Here is a 21,566-nt window from a genome sequence, read left to right as displayed (position 1 = left end):
TCTTTGCATGCCTGGTAATTTTGTTGATTTTACTTTATTGGGTATGAGATATATTTATAATTTTTATAAATATTTTTGAGCGTCATTCTAAAATGCAGTTAAGTTACTCAAGAGATATTCTGATCCTTTCAAGTCTCACTTTTAAGCTCTACTGGGGAGGACAGGAGAAGCAGTTAGTCTATTGCCTGTTTTGCTCCACTACTAAGGTAAAAACCTTCCGAGTTCTTTATGAATGTTTAGGCTTTCCAGCCTGGCTGGTGTGAACAGGCACTTCTTCTAGCCCTGCATAAGCTCCAGGTATTACTCTCTCAGATCTTTTTTAGTGTTCCTACCCAGTTGAAGACTGAGGGGTTCCTTCTGTAGACCTCTGAGCATTCCCTCTGTGGAGCTCTCTTCTCTGTAGAATGCTACCTTGCAAACATTAGCTACCTTGGCCTCCCAGGACTCTCACCTCTGTCTCCTCAATGTGGAGAGTTTGCTGGGCTCCCTCTGGGTTCCTCCTCTCTGCACCACAGCCTGGAAACTCTCCAGGCAGCCAGCTGGGCAATTACAGGGCTCACCTCATTTCCTAACTCTCAGGGGCCACTGAGACAAAGTTTCAACACTAATTGGTACTTTTACTCTTCATGTTAATGGAAAAACATTTGAACACTTAAAATTAATTTACCTCATTCCAATAAATGCCATTATTGTGGTATATTTTAAGGTTATGTATATCTTAACTCCATAAGACATTACTGCCAGTATTGATTTATACCATCAATATTTATCTAAACTTATCCAATAATTACCATTTACCTTGCTCTTAATTCCTTCCTTTATCTTTGGCCTTCTGTTTGGGATTAATAGCTTTCTACTTGCAGAACACCAGAATTCTCTGGTGATGAACTGTGCCTTTCTTTTTGGTCCAAAACATCCTTCATTTACCTTTATTTTTGAAACATACTATTCCCCTGGGTTTAGAATTCTTGGTTCACAGCTATTTTGTTGTATTATCTTCTTATTTTCATTATCCATATTGAAAAGTCAGCTATCAGTCCAAGAGCTTGAAGATAGATTTTAGATGTTTTGTTTCTCTTTGGTTTTCAGGAATTTTACTATGATGGGTCTTGTTGTGGATTTATTTATTTATATTATTTATAATATTTATATTTCTGTATATTATTTATTTATTTACTATGATGGGCCTGGTTGTGGATTTATTTATTTATATTTATTCTGCTTAGAGTTCAAAGGGCTTTTGGAACATTTGGCTCTGATGTCCTTCATCAATATGGGAAATTTCTCACCACATTCTTCAACTATTGCTTCTGCCCAATTGTCTCCCTCCTTCCTGTCTGGGACTCCAACTGTACTTGTGATAGACTTTGTCATAAGATCCTTAATATCTTTTTCCCTTTCTTTAGTGTTTGCCATCCTTTTTCCCCTACTATTTTTGTTTATTTTGGGTACATTCTGACCTAACTTCTAGTTCAGGAATCTTCTTTCAGCTGTGTCTAATATGTTGTTCAATCATAAATTCATTCATTGAATTCTTAATTTCAGTTACAGCATCATTTACTTCTAGACTCTTTCATTGCAAAATTTATTTTGTTTTGAATTCCTAGTTCTCAGCTAAAATTTCCAATCTTTATCTCCTTATACATACTCAGCATAATTATCTTATACTTTGTGTTTATAACTCTAATATTTTCAGCTCATATGAACTTACTTCTCTTGCCTTATTGTTTTGTTTTTCATGTTACCCCTTTTCCCTCATTTCTGGGGGTATTTTTTATGTGTGTGCAGGACATTATATTTTGCAAATTATTTACATAAATGATTTGAAGCCTATAACACTCTTTTTCACTCCTGGTAAATATTTTACATTTGCTTTTCTTAGATGCCTGAGGGGACTAGCAATCTGGGCTGGTCTTAACTTAATGTGGGGATTGAGATGATTTGAAGTTGGGCAGCAGTCCAAGGCCAATCTACTGCTCATTCATTCTTCCTGCTAGGATACATATCTTTGGGGTTTCAACCCCAAAACAGAGAGTTTATCAGGAGACATAGCCTTTTTCAGCAACGGAGCTCCAGACACCTTCTGTAGAATCAGCAAATGCCCTAAGGTAAAAAGAGTTTCAAATTCTGGGCTAACATATCTGGAGATTCATTGCTTCCCAGAACTTAGCTTTACAGTTCTTCAGTATCTTATTAGCTCACTGATGCCTTTAAATAGTCTCTCTCTCTCCATATGTATATGTATAATATATAATACATAAATATATGTATTTTTTGTTAGTTGTCTTCAGTAGGAGAAATGGTCTAAGTTAGACTTTCATTATTGAATGTTAGTCTCTCCTTTTTCTCATTTTCAAACAACACATACTATAAATTTCAAAGTTAGACATATATTTAGGTAAGACATTTTGATCCTAATTTTGAATAGTTATTTCAAAATTATTTGATAGAACATAATTATGTCAACATTTTCATACATTTAATTAGTCTCTTACCATATAGTGCCTTTCAAATGTGCCTTCCTCAGTCTTGAGTTTTGTCTTCCTTTCTATATTTATTGTTTTTGCTCAGGCCTTCTGTTAGTTTATTCAGAAAGGATAACAAGGTGGCATATTTTCTTAATCTTTGTATTCCTGAGAAAATATTGCTCTGACTTCATGTATAAATAATGACTTCATTAAATATGGAAACTGTGCCCTTTAGACCTCTGGAAACTGTGACTCTATTTTCTTCTAGCTTTTAGGGTTGTGGAAGAAGAAAGTTAAGGCTAATCTGATTCTGGTGGTTTTAATTACTACCTGATTTTGACTATGCTTAAAAAGCCTTTATCATTTATCTTCAGAAATTCCGTGAAGCTATGCAGATGTCTGTTATGAGTTTTTCCTTTGCCTATAAATATAATGTGTACTGTCATGTTTTGGGTGGAAGAACTGGTTTACATCAGGACTTTTTTTTCTGTTATTTTTCTAAAGATTGTTTCATTTCTGTTTGTTCTATATTCCCTTCTTAATATCCCAAGAATATGTGGATTTAATCCCCTGCATTTATTCTCCATGTTTTTCAATGAAATATTTATTCTCATTGTTATAACACATTCATCTCAGTGTTTGCAAACCCAGTGCTTATAGAATTCAGGAAAGTAACAATAAACAAAATAAATGAAGCCAGCCTGGCACAAAAGTAATGAGTGATGAGGATTCTGGAAAGCAAAAGTGTCATCTAAAGATGGCAGCTACTGATCAACTGGTATTCAGTGCTAATAAAGTGTTATTGGAATTCAATATTTTTCCAGAAAAATTCAAGTCTGTGGGTTTGTTTTTTTTTTTTCCTATTTCACAGCAGAAGAAAAGAAAAGCTAATAAAGGATTTCACAACTTACCATCGGGATGATCTTGGTCACACACAGAATGATCTGTCACTTCGCCGCCTTTTGTAATATTGTCATCCTTTGCAGAATCTAACAACCACCAAGCAAAACCTTTAGTCAGCATTTTTAAATTGGAAATAGAGCAGCTTTCAGCACTAACATGATAGACTTATGTTTGAGGAAAAATAGAATTTACTACTTTAAAAAATAACCGCAAATACATATGTTTGCCAATAAATAGGCGCTTCCCCACCCCCCCGCCCCGCCCCCGTACTATGTGAGATATCTGCTCAAAGCTTACAAAGGCAGAGATGTAGCTAGCTGGGATATCTTTTTGCAACAAATAAGAAAATAAAAGCAATCTTTTTGCATCAGGGAAAGTCTTAGAACTGTAGGAAAGGATAAAAAAGGAAGGCAAAATAGAGAAGATTAAAGGACTATCTAATTTTAATGTTCTTAATGCTTCCATTACTGTGGTTGCTCACATATGGGAGTCTTGAGTCCTTGAAAAAGTCAGATACAGAACCTTGAAATCCAGTGGTAATTAAGTTCATCTTCCTCGGAAACCATAACAGTAGAACAATAGCATAGAAGGAATGCAGACCTTCTGGTCTCTGCAAGGTCATTCCCTCCCTCGTTTAGCACATTTAAACATGGAATCATTGTACACTTATTATTATTATTTTTTTGTTATAGGATATGGTTACAGGAAAAAAAACATGGCTAAAAGGATTCCGTGACTATGGGCTATCGCAAAACTACAAAGGGCTCCTTGCTGAATATTTAGGTCTCCCTGGAGGCTGTTTAAAAAAGCATTGGAATGATCCTGTGAATGGATCAACAGGAAGACAGCAAGTAGGTCTCTCATTCATTTTCCAAACATTTAATAATGGCCAAGTATATGCCAGACACTTTTTTTAGAACGAGTATCTGTTACCCAGGCTGGATGCAGTGCTGCAACTGTAGCTCACTGCAACCTCAAACTTCTGGGCTGAAGTGATCCTCCTGTTCCAGCCTCTGTAGTAGCTAGGACCATAGGCATAGGCCACCATGCCCACTTAGTTTTCTAATTTTTTGTATAGGCAGGATTTTGTAATTTTGCCCAAACTGGTCTTGAACTCCTGGCCTCAAAGGATCCTCCTGCCTCATTCTCCCAAAGTGCTGGGATTATAGGTGTGAGCCATCACACCTCACTAAACTTGATGGTGGGGAGCCAACAGGAAACAAAATACCACATCTCTGCCCTCATGGAGCTTATAGTCTAATAGATATTTTTCATACTGCTGTAAGGAAAGCAATCCAAAGATATCTAAAAGTCATAAGCTAATCCTGTAAGCATGTGGCCATGGAGAAAGCTGGGGGTGGTACACCAACACCTTGATTACTTACAAATGGATTCTCTACTGAATTTGTGTCTCTTGGTTGAGTTTTAACTCCCTAACAGAGCTGAATCAGATGGAGTCTAAAACAAACTATTCTTTGTTTGTTTCCTTTTCCTCCCTCCCTCTGTCTCTCTCCACTCATTTCCTCTCAAAATTAGGAGATAGCTTTAAACAACATGGTTTGGAATATTATGAGAAAGTTTGTTTCTTGAACCTGCCACAAGCAACATTTGATGGACAAGTGAGAAACCTGGGTAGTTAACATATGATTCAAATTTAATAACCAGTGAAGCAAGTATTAATATATACCCGAAGTGTGTGGCTTTAATTAACTGCAAATAATTCCCCCAAGGCAAATGTTTAATTATCTGCACTGCTTCTTATTTCTTTCTGAGATTGACAATAAGTCTAAAAGTCCAAATTTGGAAGCAAAACTGAGCACAGACACATTTGCCAAACTGTTATGTAACTCATGTCAAATTGTTTTAAACCAGCTCCCATTAAAAAATGCTCTTTTAATTTCGGAGCTAAGATGCCAATTGAAAAAAAAATTTTGAATATTTTTCTCACATGAACACTAAAAGTATATAATGATTTAAAAAGGTATTATATAGATCAGGCTAAATTTTAAATTTGAAAGTGTTTTAGTTTTAGTTGTTTATTAAAAATGATATTATTGGATATTTCGTCTTGTACAACATTAATTTCTCTCAATATCAATGTTATAGAATTATCCAAGATTTTGTATTTAGTTAAAATTTATTCATTTACACTGAACAATAATTCATTGTTGTTAATCATAATGTTACATAAACATTATGATTCTGCACCAAATATCACATAAGAAATGTCTCTTCAATGGTGATTTACATTGAGTTTACAAGTTTATGATCTAATGAGTCACATAAGATGGGTGAAAGCGTTTGAAAAATTACTCACCAGACTGTATCTGTTTTATCACCAAAATCTGTGTCTTTAGCAAATAAATTATCTTTGTAATTTCAATATTCTTGGGGAGTTGCTTTAACATTATTGAGGCACCTTCTGATACGTTTCCATATAATGCATTTCATTGCATCCAAGATACCATCAGTTGTTCTTTGCACTATTATTTTATGTAGTATAACACATTATCAGTTCTAAGAGAAGTCCTGACTTTAGAAATAAAATATATGAAAGAATATGCATTTTAGAAAAATGCCATTTTAGTATATTCGATGTGTGCACACAAATATACATGTCTTTATGTGATGACAAGGATTTCATATCAGCATGACCCACCACCAAACCCACAAGCTCACTGTCATGTATGTGAGACTTTTCTCCAGAAATGGTTCTACCTCCACACACATCAATAAAGTAGGAGGAAAAGTACTATATAACCTCATGACAATATTCACAAATAAGCAGGTACCTATGGAAGATGGTTTCCACCAAAGTTACTTTATTTATAGGGATCTCAGAATTTCTAGTCTCATAACCTTTAGCAGGCTTAGATTTGATTCTGTATCTTTTACATCATGGATCTCATTACATTATATTTAGTTGTAGGTTTGAAGTGGTAGTGCAGCTTTTCTGCTTAGGGGGTGATGAAAGCTGCACTGGTTAGGTACATGAAATCCTTACTCATAATGATGGAGAAAGAAAATATATATATTCATGATCTGAATATTTGTGTCCCCCTAAAATTCCTAAGCTGAAATTCTAACTGCCAAGGTGATGGCATTAGGGGGTGGGGCCTTAGGAAGGTGATTAGATCATAAAAGTGGAGCCTTCATGAATGAGATTAGTACCTTTATGAAAAAGATTTAAAAAGGTCCCAGAGAGTCCCCTTACCCTTTCCACTATGTGAGGACACAGTTAGAAGGCACCATCTATGAACCAGAAAGTGAGTTCTCAGCAGATACTGAATCTTCTGGTGCCTTGATCTTTGACTTCCCAGTCTCCAGAACTGTAAGAAATGAATTGCTGTTGCCTATAAGCCACCCAGTTAATGCTATTTTGTTGTAGGAGCTTGGACTAAGACACCAGTGTATATGGCCACTAAAATAACTTATTATTTCTATATAAGTTCCGTAAACTACACTAAAAATGTAGTTGCATATAGTAAACTCTTGCAGCCCCTTGGATTTGCATTTTATTTAATTCTAAAAATTATCATTTGGTAATGTTCAAAAACGTGTAAAATAGTTATCACCTAATTCTGAGATTCAGTCAATGTTATTTTAATAACAGAGAACTGGAATTAAATTTATATGTAGCTTCTGACTTTCAAAATCTTTAAGGTCAATGTCATATTTAAAGAATTTTTTCAAATGCAAATATTAAATCAAATATTCAAGCCAAAGGGCTGTAGATAGATGTGCTTTTAAGATTAACCAGAATAAAAAAGAAACACTTTCATAAATTAAAAAAGAAAAAGCCCTCACTTAGAAAGTTGAAAAGGTTTAAAGGAATATTTAAAATAGATTAAAATAAAATGAAAAACCTCATAGAACAGAAATTCTGAAAAGTAGGTCACTTTCAATGCAGTTAATTACACATATCTACATGGAATATTACATGTATGGATTTAAGCTGTGGCGAAAGATGATGAAACTATTGAATTTTTAACAAAAATATCTTAACTGTAAGTGAAAATAAATACTATCTCTATCTAAGATGTCCCTTTAGAACAAAAGTTCTTAACCCTCAGGGATCCCTGGGTATGCTATATGTGTCTACAAATCCTTTTGAAAAGATATGCAAAATGTGTGTATATGTTTGTATTTCTGGCAGAAGATAGCATCCACCATATTAGCTCTATGAACCCACCAAGGTTAAAAATAATTTAAAATGTGTACCTCAATGCCAGTGATACTGCCATTTTACAAAAGATTTTCCAGACCATTTTGAGAAATTAGCTACTGAGCTTGATTCCTGCTCCATGAATTAATCAATGATGGCAAATCTTGAATTCTTAAGGTAGATGTGATTTGAGAAAATAGCCAACAAATATAGAGATGTGTTAAATAAATGAGAGGGATAATCCAACTGGCAAAAAACCATGTTGCATCAAAATTAGAGGTGATTATAAAGTATAAAACTGACTGCATCATTAACTGTCTTTGAAGATAACTATTCAAGCTACGTGGTCTAAAAAATGCACCGAGTAAGAGAGGAAGCCCCTGACTATTATTCAGAGTGATGATAGGAGGTCATTTTGGTATAGAAGTTCCAATGGGTCTGAACAAAAAAAAAATGCTATACACAAAAACCGAAACATAAAATAGTCTTTCTCTGTAATGCGTAAATGTCTACACATGAGTACCAGAGCTTGATGCAAAAATTGCACAGAAACACCATCACCTGGATTTTCTTTGATTCTTGTTAACTGATTTGATTATACCATGCAAAACATTTATCCTGGCCTGCTCGTTAGAATCTCTGGCTTATTATGTGAAGCAATTAGGACAAAGTAATTTTTCCTCCATCTGAACCAGGTGCTTTTCTAAATAAACGAGAGTCTCCCCAGTCGACAATGTTCTTACTGAAACTTTGCAGCGGCTATTCTTTTATATAGGAAAAAACTATCCTGCAACACATTCCCAGACTATTCTGATGCTGATGATCTGAACTGGGCTTGGTCCCAGTGAAGCTGGATAAACAAGGCTGAACTATATTTACCTGAAAAGTAACAGGGCCCATAGACAGGACAATGCTCAGGGCATCAGGAGACCCAAATGAGCTGTAGTTGGTCATTTGTCTTCATTATGGTCTCATTAACCTCCATTAAAAGGTGACCAATCATTCCCAGAGTTATGGAATTCAGGGACAGGTTGATATTCCTTATCTGAAATGCTTGGGCCCAGAAGGGCTTCAGATTTTGGGGATCATCACCCTGTGCTAACAGTCTTTGCGACATGGCTAGGAAAACTACCAAAATGCATAATGAATTTGATTTCTATTACAAAACACACATTTCAAACAACAAACTTGTGTGAAACAGCTCATTCTTACACTGAAGGTGATATTCTTCTCAAGTTGTTATTGAAAATATGAGCAAATGAGAGATTCAATCATGGGGTTGTGATTCAGAATTTAGAGCTACAAGCTTCATAACTGTAGGGAAATTCATGCACTTTATATAATCGCAGTTTCTACACCTAGGAACTAAAGGTGTTGAGCTGGATAATCTCTTCAAGATACCTTACAAAGCTAATCTGATTTGCTTAAATTATCTCTTTGTTCCAGCAACACTTCTTTGTAAATGTTCCCACTCTTCCCTCATTATCCACCTACCTGAGTTGGACAGTTTTCACTGAGATTTTTACCGTGCACTTACAAAATAAAGGTTGATAGTGGGGGAAGCACTAAGGTGTGCACCAGTGTCACCCTGGCCGTCTTTAAGTCAGCGACTCGACAAAGAATCATCACAATGGAAAACAGAACAGCTGGATATGAAGCCGGTTTGGACCATGATGGAAAAAGAAATGCTTAATTACCCTTTCAATCAAGTTAATTTTTCCCATTTGGCCATGTAAACAAAGGCAAATCTGCTCTTATTTTCAGTTGTCTGTGACTTGGTTGTTTCAGTATCCTTGACCTCCATCTTTCTGATTTTATTCTGATCTTGCCTCCCTCTCTCTTACTAAGCCTCACATCACAGGCTCTCTTGATAACATTAAAAAATAAAATCTTACCAGGCCATGGGCGTGAAAAGTATCTACGGTTCTAAATGTAAATGGGCTGGGAATTCTGTTAAAACATTCATCTATAAATCTGGGAGAGTACAATTGTTTTATTTACACCTTGGCTTAGTTTGATCTGACAATGAAAGGTCATGGTGACTGTACTACTGAAAGAACCTTCTTAGGAAAAATGATAAAGGCTTTTGTGGCCTTAACTCTAAGCCGACAGGCTGGCATCGGGTCACTGCTTCTGACTCATTTTATTTTATGGAGAAGTTGAGGCAGGAGCCAGAATTTCTCTCCAGATTCATAAATGCAGCAACTTCTGGGCTCAGATTGCTTTTAGCCAGACACTTGGAAAGTGTGGCTGAGGGTTGCTGCTGAGATCCAAGAATTTCAAGGACTGAGTCATAACCTACCTTTGTTGGCTCAGAACTTGTCTTTTTTCCCAAACATAAAGGCACATGTTTGGAGAGTGAGACAAGCATTTGGGTCCTTTGTGGGAGATACTATGTTGAGCTTCAAAGACCTGTACGACTTCTCCCAAACATCAATTTATTCCTCACACCTAGAAGGATCCACAAACTCATCTGAGTGAGAAAGGACTGAGGCCTCATCAGGGGCCCCCATTTCCCCATGTGCTTACTTTTTCTTTTTTTTTTTTTCTTTCTTTCTTCAATTGTCTCCATGCCGTTGAAAATAATTCTGAAATATGGGTGGCTGCAGAGTGGCTCATCGTGTGGATCCCACATGCTATTTTACAATCGTTTCTATTACTGGACATTCTAATGAAATCCAATTTGGGGACTTTCTAAAACATTATCAATGTTGTAGTAAAGGTTCAAAGGCTGGATTCACTCTTCTCCTTCTCTTACTCCTTCCCAACTATCTCCACCTCTGAGATCTAGAGAGGCTAGATCTTTCTAGAGCTAGAGTAGTGAGAACAAAAACAGCCCACGCAAGCTAAGCCTTGTAGCCAACGTGTTCCAACCACCTCCCTGTGGACTACCCCTGAGGTTGGAGCCGATGGTGCCAGTACAGAGGGCATTCTTGTCCTGGATGTACTAGAAGTACTCAGGAATTAATGCCCAGCTCTGGACCCCCCCAAGGATTTGGGAGATACATACCCCAGCTTCCTCACCCTTCAGGGAGATGCTTCTGAATGCACTCTATACATCTCTTAAAGGAACGGAGCCTCAGTTTTCCTCAGCAGTAACTTGATCATTAATATCCCCTCGGGGCTGTCCTCCCTTCCCTGTCCCACTTCCTCACACCTCACCTGTACTTCCTGAGAACACCTCCCAAATAAAAAGTGGGCACACATTTTGCACCCACCACCTTGTCTCCAGATTTGCTTTTGGGGATCCGAAACTTAGAAAACCAAGACAGTCCTTCATCTGTCTCCTACCACTTAGTAGCAAATATGAGAACGCTCATCCTATTCTCCTGACTTCTAGCCTGCTGCTCTCTCACTCCATGCTGTCTTTAATTATGGTGTGTTAGGGAAAGTTTCTGCCACCTAATTAGTGCAAGTTGAGAAAAAGGGTTACCGTGTTTTGCACTGTATGACCCTAGTAGCTGGGTCACGGATGACTGGTGAGTAATGGGCCCTAAGCAGACACCTCTTGCTTGGCCAACGGACACTAAGGTGGCCTGACATGAGAGCTCCACACACCAGGAGAGAATTAATATTCACTTAACTGTGAAAGGAATTGATCAGCTCTTTGAGTGGATGGCTGCTAGAGCAGTTGTTGAGTCTCTAGAGGAACTGATGGAATGGCTGTTGCCTCCTGGGTGATCTAGTTCATGCGGCTGATGAAATGGTTTCCTCATTCTCTGACTTTCCTGCCAACCAAGCAACCTCAGTGTGTATCACTTTTGTATATCCTGAAATAGTCTAACTCACTTTGTGATTCCTGCAAGTTCATTACCTAACTTTAAAGTGTATATGTACTTTAAAGATTTCTAAAGTGTTTTTTTTAAAACAAATAATACTTTAAGAAGTTTGGACTGGGCGCAGTGGCTCATGCCTGTAACCCCAGCACTTTGGGAGGCTGAGGAGGGCAGATCATGAGGTCGGGAGTTCAAGACCAGCCGGGTCAACATAGTGAAACCCTGCCTCTACTAAAAATATTTTTAAAATTAGCCAGGTTTGGTGAAGGGCACCTGTAGTCCCAGCTACCTGGGAGGCTGAGACAGGAGAATCACTTGAACCCAGGAGGCGGAGGTTGCAGTGAGCCAAGATCATGCCACTGCACTCTAGCCTGGGTTGACACAGTGAGAGTCCATCTCAAAAACAAACAAAAACAAACAAAAAACAAATATTACTTTAAGAAATCTGGCATTATTCTAGATCCATTTGTAAAAACCACTCACCTTTTTAGTCATTTCAAACTGTACAGTACTCACGAAACTTGTACATAGGCTGAAAGGCATTACGCCAATGAACTTACAGAAAATTAAAGACGAAACAGCCTGGTCACACAAAGTAAAACAGGTTCAGTAAATTTCATTTTCAAATATCATGCTGATGGTAGAAAAAAACCAGGTGACATCTGGTATTACAGGAAATAGGGTGTACAGAGGTATCTGTATGATGTGAACAATGTTTTGTCTCACAAACTAAGAAAAATGTGTTAAAACAAAATACTGTAAACAATTTACAAGAAACTTGAGAAGAATAAGATTAAATTAAAAGTGTTATTTTCAATTTATAGAAGGATTTTATTTTAATCTGCTACTGTGTTAGAGTAGGCTTAACTATGAGTTCTAGAAATTATTATACTAGATTTTCCTAATGCAATGACTATATTGTCAGCTTGGCCTGCCATAACAAAGTACCATAGCCTGAGTGGCTTAACCAACATTGTTTCCTCACAGTTCTGGAGGTTGGAAATCTAAGATCAAGGTGCTGGCCAGTTCATTTTCCAGTGAAGGCGCTCTTGCTGGTTTGCAGATGGCCACCTTCTGGCCACAGTCCTGCATAGCCTTTCCTCAGTGTGTGTGCCTGCTTTTTATAAGGACACTAATTGCATCGTAGGGACCCCACCCTCATAACCTCATCTAGCCTCAACTACTTGCCCAAAGGTCCTATCCCCAAATACCATCACATTGGAGGTTAGGACTTCAACATATGAATTTGTTGGCGGTGGAGGGGACAAACACGAAGTCCACAGCACTGACATATGCATTTGTGCACATGGATACTTGGATGGTTTATTTCCCTTTGAATGTTAGCCATTCAAATTAGTATACCTGCTACATATCAGAAGAAACCCTCAACATAGATTTGGAAATGGGATTTTACCTAAGTCCAAGGTTCTCTTTCTCCATTTCAAATCTCTGGTATCACATTATCATTTGATCCTTAAAATACACCACATTGTCAGTATTTGTATAGCAAGGATAAAGTAGTCATGAGGGAATCTGAAGGGATATTCAAAACACTTAATAACTGGTATGGATGTTGGTTAATCAGAATGCACATGTCCACAGTGGTGGGCAAGGCCCTGGAGCCATGCTGGTGTTCTAGGATGGCAGGGAGGTGGCGGGAAGGGTCACTTGCAAGGAGAGGTGTTAAGTCATTGTTTGCCAAACACTATGTAAATGTTTCAGTATTTTAAAAACACTTGCAGCAGGATTAGAGTGTACTGGCAGAATATCAGTTCTCTGTATAGTAGAGAAATATATTGATGAATTTTCCAAATGTAATGAGAGTATTTCATTAACTGTAAGTCTCTGATGTTCTCATATTGATGAAAAGAATAAGAAGTAGCTTTCCCTAGGAGTCTATAATCTAAGGATTGAATAACCCTCAAACACATATTTGTGATAACCTCTTATTTTGTGGTCCTTATCTGATAACGCACCATTGCAAATAGAACCAGCAAAAACTTTGGGATAGTCCTTCTGTGTGGAACACCACATCTCTTTAGGCCAGCATCACATCCCCTGCCTCTCTGGCATAGCCACACCACCCCACTGCTCCCTACATCACTGCAGAGGAAAACTCATGCAATCAGATCAGGCCAACCACGTCGGTAGGTGAAGCTGATGGCCACCATGCTGGGAGATATAAGGGGACCAGAGAAGGCCATCTGTTTCTACATGCCCACCTTGACCCCTCACACTTCCCAGAGGAGCCTTCCTTCCTTGGAGAATTGAAACTTGTTCTGCCTTTTGGGACATTTTTAAAAAATGCAGAGCTCCTTGGAAGGATCCCACTTGTGACATTTGGAGTAATGATTTAACTAGTTGCTAAAGATTAGTCCAGAGTCAGCTGAGAATAGGAGAGGATGGCATTAAGCAGGGACCAAGAGGAAGGGAAGGACCTTAATTAAACAGAGGCCATGAGAGAGCATCAAGGTTATGTATGTTTATGCTCCAACCTAGAGACGTATGAAGTGGATCACTCTAAAGGTAAACCTCTATTTGTTATTTAGGAGAAACACTGTGAGACTGCCAATTAAAGTGCATGTTATTCACATTACTAAAAAATTTCCTAAAAGTTGCATTCATAATTTTTGTAAAAAATTCAAATTCTTAACTTTCTGTTGAATATAAATATACCTATAGTACAAAATTCATAAGTGTGCATGCAGCTTGATGAATTGTCACAAAACGAATACTCCTGCATAACCAGGACCAGCTCAAGAAATAGAACATGTCTACCATTTTCCTACTTTCTACCCCTTATCCTCCTTTCCAGCCACTACCCTCACTCTAACCATCACCACTCCAACTCCCAACAGCATCTGTAAGTTGTGCCTGTTTGGGGACTTGACATAAACTGAATTACACATAATCTGTTCTTTTCTGTGTCTTCTTGCTTTTGCACAACATTACGTTTGTGAAATTCATTCATATTTTTGCATGTGAAAGCGGATTTTAATTGCACTCTGAAGGCTGGCCACATCAGTAGATTCTATGGTAAATCTTTTTTGAAGAGTAAAAATAGTATTCTTTTCTTTTTCAAACATAAAACATTCACTGCTCTCCTATACTCTATCTTCAACTTATGATTTCGTTACTACAGCCATTCTTAAATGTTAGTGTGCATTAGGAGTAGGATCCCTGGAAGGGCTTGTTAGCATACAGACTATGAGATCCCAACTCCAGAGCTTCAGTTCCTGAAGGTCTGGGGTAGGGACTGAGAATTTGCATGTCTAACAAGTTCCCAGATGACACCCCTGCTGCTGTTCCATGGAACACTCTCTGAGAGCCATTGCCTTAGCATATACTGAATTTGTATCTATCTGTAGGCATTTCTTTTCTGTGTCTAAGTCATCTTTCATTTAAAGTAGGATTTTTGGAGAAGCATCCTCACATGGACTGCCCATGGGTTTTCCACTGCAGAGACAGCAGCCTCTAACATGTGATGAGGAAAGATGCACAGCTCTATGAGTGACAGAATCTGGGAGCTCCCCATCAATATGTGGGGATATAAGAGACATTTTCAAAGCATCTCTCCTTCACATTAGATTTATTGGGTCTTTCTGTTAAAAATCTGAAACTCTTTGGTTGGCATGCCTTCAGAAGAAGAAGAACAAAAACAACAACAAATGAACCTGTGGAATCAAGAAAGGTTCAGGTCATATCATTACTGATTGCATCAAACCCTGCAGGCAAGAACTCCTTAAGAATAAAGCTTAAAGACTAAAAGTAATAGACAGTCTCTCCAACACATTCTCCTCAAGCTAAATCCAGACACTGTCCACTCCATTAGCCACCAGCCACATGTGGCTAGTGAGTATTTGTGATGCGCTGAGTCCGAAAGACACATGCTGTAAGTGTAAAATACACACCGACTTTCACAGACTTAGCTCATACACATACAAAGAATGTAAAATATTGTATCAATAATTTATTTTTAGGTTTTTTTCCTTCAACTTTTATTATAAGTCCTGGGGTACTTGTGCAGTATGTGCAAGTTTGTTACATAGATAAACATGTGTCATGGTGGTTTGCTGCACAGATCAGCCTATCACCCTGGTATTAAGTCCAGCATCCATTAGCTATTCTTCCTGATGCATGTATCAATAATTTTTACATTGACTACATTTTGAAAATATTATATATGGATATAATGGTTAAATAAAACGTATAATTAAAATTATTTTCCTTGTTTTTTTTCTTAATGTGGCTTTTAGAAAATTTAAAACTACATATGTGCTTCTCATTTGTGGTTCACATTTATTTCTACTGGACAGTGCTGTTCTAGATAATTTAAAATTAGCCTGATTTATACAAATAGTTAAATACATGTTTATTTGAAGGGCAGAATTAGGAAGATGGAAAATTATAGCTTGCCAAAGGATCATCCATTAGAAACTAGGAAATCTAATTTGGCTTATAGCGAAGTATCTGCAAATGGTGACAGAAATGACTGGGAAGAAGCCCTAACTAGAGATTGTTCTGAGAAGTAATGGGAGGATGAAAGAGAATGGTACATTTGTAATAGCTACCCAAACTACCTTACACCCGAACAATACCCAGTGGTTGAAAATTTTTGCTTTATGTTGATTGGACCTAAATTTCTTAGTCTGATATTGACAGTCCTCCATAATCAGGGCTGTACGTCAGCAACAAATTAATGAGTGGGTGATGGATCCATCATTTAAGTCAACTGGGTTTATTCATTGTACCTAAAATAGGTCTTCTGATGTCCTTCTTCTTTTTCCCAACTAGAATAGCTTCCATTTGCACACCCTTCACATCCCAGCCCAAATCTCATATTCTCAACCAACATTTCAAAGACAACTCCAAGTAGAGATGCTCCTCAACCCTAAGCTCCTTAGTATGTTTCAGTGTAAGACTTTTTTGATACTTATCATGATCCGTCTGGCTTTCTTTGCTGCCCTGCATCCTAGTTATATGGCCTCAGGTCAGCTGTTATTGCTCTGTGCTTCACTTTCCTCCTTTGTAAAGTGGGATGGTAATTGTATTTATATCACAGATGAGAGTGGAAGGCATGAAAACATGTGCAGTTCTTAGAATAGAAACTGATGTATAATAAGGATTCAATAAATATTAGCTGCTAACATTATTGTTGCTGATATTAGCTATGCAGCACGTTTGTATATCTCATATTTCCATCGAGATTGTAAATTCTTTGAAAGGCAAGAACTGTATTTTCTTTTTAATATTGCATAATGTCTTAAAAAAGTTAGGACCCAATAAATATCTGTTGATGGCCGTAAGAAATGTCAATAAATTTTAATTGGTACCTCTGTAGGCCATACTGTGTACTAATCACAGGGATAAAATGATGGACAACATAAATACTGTCTCTCCACTCATGAAACCTAAATTCTAGTAGGGGAAGATGGATAGGAGGAAAAGATGCAAAGAACAACAGAAGAAGATTTACATAGTTAGAGACGGCAGTGAGTGTTATAAAGCAACACACAGGGGGCTGAGATGGAAGTTTAGTGGAGGTGGCTTTACCAAAAAGATGACCAGAGAAAGCTGTGTTGAGGCAGAAGCACAATGAGAGGAGTGGGAGAGGTGTAAGGTGAGACTGGAGAGACAGGGAAAGTCTGCAATGGAAAAGTGCAACTAACGGCTATGGTGAGCTATTTGCATTTTACTTGGAGGGAAACCTGAGGGTACTATGGGCATTCAAGAAGGAGTGTGCTGTGATCTGTTTACTTTGCTTTGTCTGGTAACAGTGGTAGACATTTTACCCAACTTAAGAAATGAAATTATCTTCAAGTGCAATGTATTAATATGAACATGACCTTTGACTTATATAAAGGTTAGCTAATTTATATAGGGTTCAAACATAAACACTTAATCTTCGGCTCATTAAAGCCAGCTATCTGTTTAACACGTGAGTGTGTGAACTCCAAAAACATAATTAGTTATCTGCCACTAGAAAAAACAGTGAGCAAATTCATGAATCAGGGTCCTGCCTGGACCTCCATTGTGACATATTCTCAGTTATTAGTTTAGGTAAAGACCCTGTTGCTTTATAACAGGTGTCAGTTTTGAGGGAATGACTCCAAATATGATTTTGGAATAAGAAAAGATGCAAATAATGAAAACATAATAAAAATTATAGAGTGAGTCTGCTATAAAACACAGAGCACGCAGAAATCAAAACATACTACCATTTAGTTCTAGGCAGACACTGACTTTAAAAACAGCAAATAACTTGAAACATACTATTTTCCTTGAAAACAGAAACATTTTTACAAAACCAAGTATTTATCACTCACTTTTTTCCTTGCTGAATAAGCAGACATTCAAAAAAGCCTTAACTTATGTGTATGCGTGTTTCCTTTTTCAGCTAAATTTTTAAATGAAATAAGTTTAAATGAAATACATTTATATGTACTGATGTTTCAATACATATAATATAGACTGATCACATTGGGGTAATTAGCATATCCATCATCTGGAACATTTATCATTTCTTTGTGTTGGGAACATTCAATATACTCCTCTGGCTGTTGAAAACTATAAGGTATATTATTGTTAACTACATTCATCCTATGATGCTGTAGAATGCTAGAATTTATTTCTCTGATCTAGCTGTAATTTCGTATCCTTTAACAAATCTCTTTCTATCCCTGCCACTTCCCACTACCCTTTTCAGCCTCTAGTATCCTATTCTACTTTTTACTCCTACGAGATCAACCATTTTTAGCTTCTGCCTGTGAGTGAAAACATGCAGTGTTTAATTTTCTTTTCCTGACTTATTTCCCTTAACATCATGTCCTCCAGTTCTGTCCATGAAAGCCATGAATGACAGGCTTTCTTTTTCATGGCTGAATAACAATCCATTGTGTATTTATCATGAGCAGACTCATAAGGAAAATAAACTTTCACAGAAATGGGAGAGTTTTCGAAAAGTCTCTTCTCAAATCTATTCTTTTGAGATCAGACTAGATCGGGCGCATTCAGGGTGGCATGGTAGTAGACGCAAATCCATTATTTAGCCTTCAACTTGTGTGGCTTCAGTCATGTTACTCAACCTAAGTCTTGGTTGGATAAAATTAGAGAAAATTAGGGAAATACTAACAACATCATTCATCTCTGGAAGATACTGGGCAGCTGTTCAACCATCGTGTTCCCCCAGAGTCTGATGTAATCTGTTGACTCCATCTTGAGAGAAGACGCAGGGAAAGAATCTGGGAGGGGCTTTGACCAGGGACAATAATGTGGAGAAGAGGGAGATGGATGTGCGGAAGGGTACGCTTGAGCTGGATGCTTGGTGGTGTTGACTTGCTTCTCCTCCTCCTGATGCTGGTATATATCAGTGTTAGGTGATAAATCAAGTAGTTGGATATCCAAGTCTATACTAGTCTACATCAGGATTCTGCTAGGAAGAAAGCTGCAGGAAGCAGGAGGCTGGAAGTCAGAAGCAGGATGCAGAAAGCTGCAGGACTGATTAAAAAAAAAAATGGTTTCTGATTTTCCTGAAACCATGAAGGAAGATTCAGGGAAACCCAGTGCCTGGTACTTGGAGTGGTCTCAAGGCTTTAACCATCTACCCTGAGGAAGAGGTTGAAAGAAATATTTGTCTCATTATGTATTAGTCTGTTTTCATGCTGTTGATAAAGACATACCCAAGACTGGAAAGAAAAACAGGATTAATGGACTTACAGTTCCACATGACTGGGGAAGCCTCACAATCATGGCAGAAGGCAAGGAGGAGCAAGTGACATCTTACATGGATGGTGGCAGGCAAAGAGAGAGCTTATGCAGGGAAACTCCCCCGTGTAATACCATCAGATCTTGTGAGACTTACTCACTATCGCCAGGACAGCATGGGAAAGACCTGACCCCATGATTCAATTACCTCTCACCGGGTCCCTCCCACAACATGTGGGAACGTAAGATGAGATTTGGGTGGGGGTGTGGCCAAACCATATCACATTACGCGTTTAGGATAGAATTCAGTGAATATTTAGTAATTGATTCTGCCTCATTCCGTGTTTAAGATAGATGTGGCTGGCATAGACAACATTTTTGGGTGGTGTAGGTAATCTGAAACAGTGTAATGGGTTTACATGCTTTTTGAAAACCTTAGATCTTTATGAGACCTTAATGAGTCAGGCTGGGAGTAATGTCACCTTGCACATATTTGTGTTGGTTCTCAAAACAGGGTGTGTGTGCATGCATGCACTTGCATGTTGTCATGAGTACACATATATGTTTATGTGAGAGTCACTGTCCCTTATGCCTGAGAAAAATAATCTGTTTTTGCCTTTCCATTCTAATTTGACACATCTGGTGCAAAATATCAGGGCTAATTCCAAAATGAAATAGGAAGACGATCTTCTCATTAAATGCCATCAATGCTTAAACCTTGTCTTCATACTTGATTGAAAAATGTTCCAGTCTTTGCCACTAGCTAGCCAATTATTCCTTGTTTCTTATTAAGGAATGCAGCAGTTGAGACATCTTCCCCCGTGCTCCTTCTCTCTCTCTCTCTCTCTCTCTCTCTCTCTCGGGGTGTGTGTGTGTGTGTCTAGATAAATATATCCTCCTAGGAATAGTGGCAGAATAGCTGACAATAAACGTCATTAGAAAAGAGTCAGAGCAAAACATCCCTGCTTGTGAAAACCTATTGTCAAAAACTAAGATAGGCTACATCTCTTTCTAAAATTTGAGAGAATGGTTTTCCAATACCACTCCATAACTATAAATTCAAGAAGGCCAGACCCCATTTTTAAAAGGTACTTTACTGTTGCCTGTTTTGTATTATAACTTGAAATCAGAACTTTAAACTGTGTTCTTGAGTTCTTCCAGATGGGATGTGGAATGGTTTCTCAAACTGTGTTTTGTATGATTTTTAAAAAGTTCTACCAACAAAAAGGGGGTAGCGAGCAAACAAAATTTCAAAAAAAATCACATTTAGTCAATTAATGTGGGATATGCCCCATACTTCCATCTCCCCTGAGCATTTCAATTCATGTTAGCATGGTGAAGGCTCTGAGTTCTGCATTACAGAAAATCGACTTAACTTTGCCTAATTTTGTAGTTTCCAAAACGTTTTGACTGACTGCTGAGCTCATTTATCAAAGAACACTTATTAACATCATCAAAGATACTATAAAATTTTAAACATGGGGATATCTGAGCAAGAGCCCCACCGTGTTGCTTATAGATCTGAATTCACTTCAAAAGAAGTGCCTTTCTCCAGCGTTTTTGCCCAGTCAAAATACAATGATGTGCCATTCTACATGAACTATTGTCATAATATCTGTTTTTCAGTAGCCACCTCTTTGTTTAGTTTTTGTTTTTGTCTTTTCTGACAGGGTTAAAAAAGCAGGTCCACTTTATTTACAATGATCAGTTGGTGACACATGGATCTTTGAGCTTTCTGTGGCCTTGTGGAGACACCTGGGCAGAGGCCACTCCTGTTAGGTTAATACACCCCCCTTCCTCATCCTGCTATGAGAGTCATGCTGCTGTCAGAATCCACCTGCTCTGAGTACAGTCCTATCTATTTAGTGTCAAAAACACATAACTTCAAAATTAACTCTGGAAATACTTTCTAAAACTCTTAAAGCACAGTATTTATTTTTAAGTTCAAATATTAATGTGTATTTGAGTCCAATGCACATTAAAGTTTGAGAATTACTGAGTTAGTCTAAATGATATTTCATAGAAAAATAGACTACACTTAACTAGCAAATGTTTTGTGTTTAATCAGATTGGGTAGACATGCCACCTTTTGTGGAAATAATCTAAAGAGTTACTCCAAATATTATTTTTATACTAATTAACAAGAAGTGACAGGGTCAGAAAAATACATACTCTAAAAATAGTACACTGGGGAGTCAAAGTTAAACACTTAAAAATATGAGTCAGAGATATTATGATTTTAATTTGTAGACAGAAAAGACTTCATGCATTTTTGGTTGGGTAGGTATACATCTTGGGTTTCTCCAGTCCTAGTGAATCAGGTCAATTCTGGTATGATGATGATGATGATGATGATGATTATTATTATTATTATTATTTTGAGACGGAGTCTTGCCCTGTCGCCCAGGCTGGAGTGCAGTGGCACGATCTCCACTCACTGCAAGCTCCGCAGCCTCCTGAGTTTACTCCATTCTCCTGCCTCAGCCTCCCGAGAAGCTGGGACTACAGGTGCCCGCCACCACGCCTGGCTAATTTTTTTTTTTTTTTTTT

The 21,566-nt window shown here is 37.7% G+C and overlaps 1 protein-coding gene across 6 annotated transcripts in view; it reads right to left on the bottom strand.

The window, feature by feature from the left end:
• Positions 1-21,566, bottom strand: part of MACROD2 (MACRO domain containing 2) — a 2,143,045-nt gene that overhangs the window by 79,695 nt on the left and 2,041,784 nt on the right. For all 6 annotated transcript variants that reach the window (XM_025399153.1, XM_025399154.1, XM_025399155.1 and 3 more), the window contains one exon: positions 3,380-3,457. In XM_025399153.1, the coding sequence (XP_025254938.1) occupies positions 3,380-3,457 (78 nt within the window). The remainder of the gene's footprint in view (positions 1-3,379; positions 3,458-21,566) is intronic.

This window comes from Theropithecus gelada, chromosome 10, assembly GCF_003255815.1.
Source record: "Theropithecus gelada isolate Dixy chromosome 10, Tgel_1.0, whole genome shotgun sequence".
In the NCBI taxonomy this organism is placed as follows: domain Eukaryota; kingdom Metazoa; phylum Chordata; class Mammalia; order Primates; family Cercopithecidae; genus Theropithecus; species Theropithecus gelada.
Note: the sequence above shows the minus strand (reverse complement) of the source record. Positions and strands in the feature narration are given on the sequence as shown.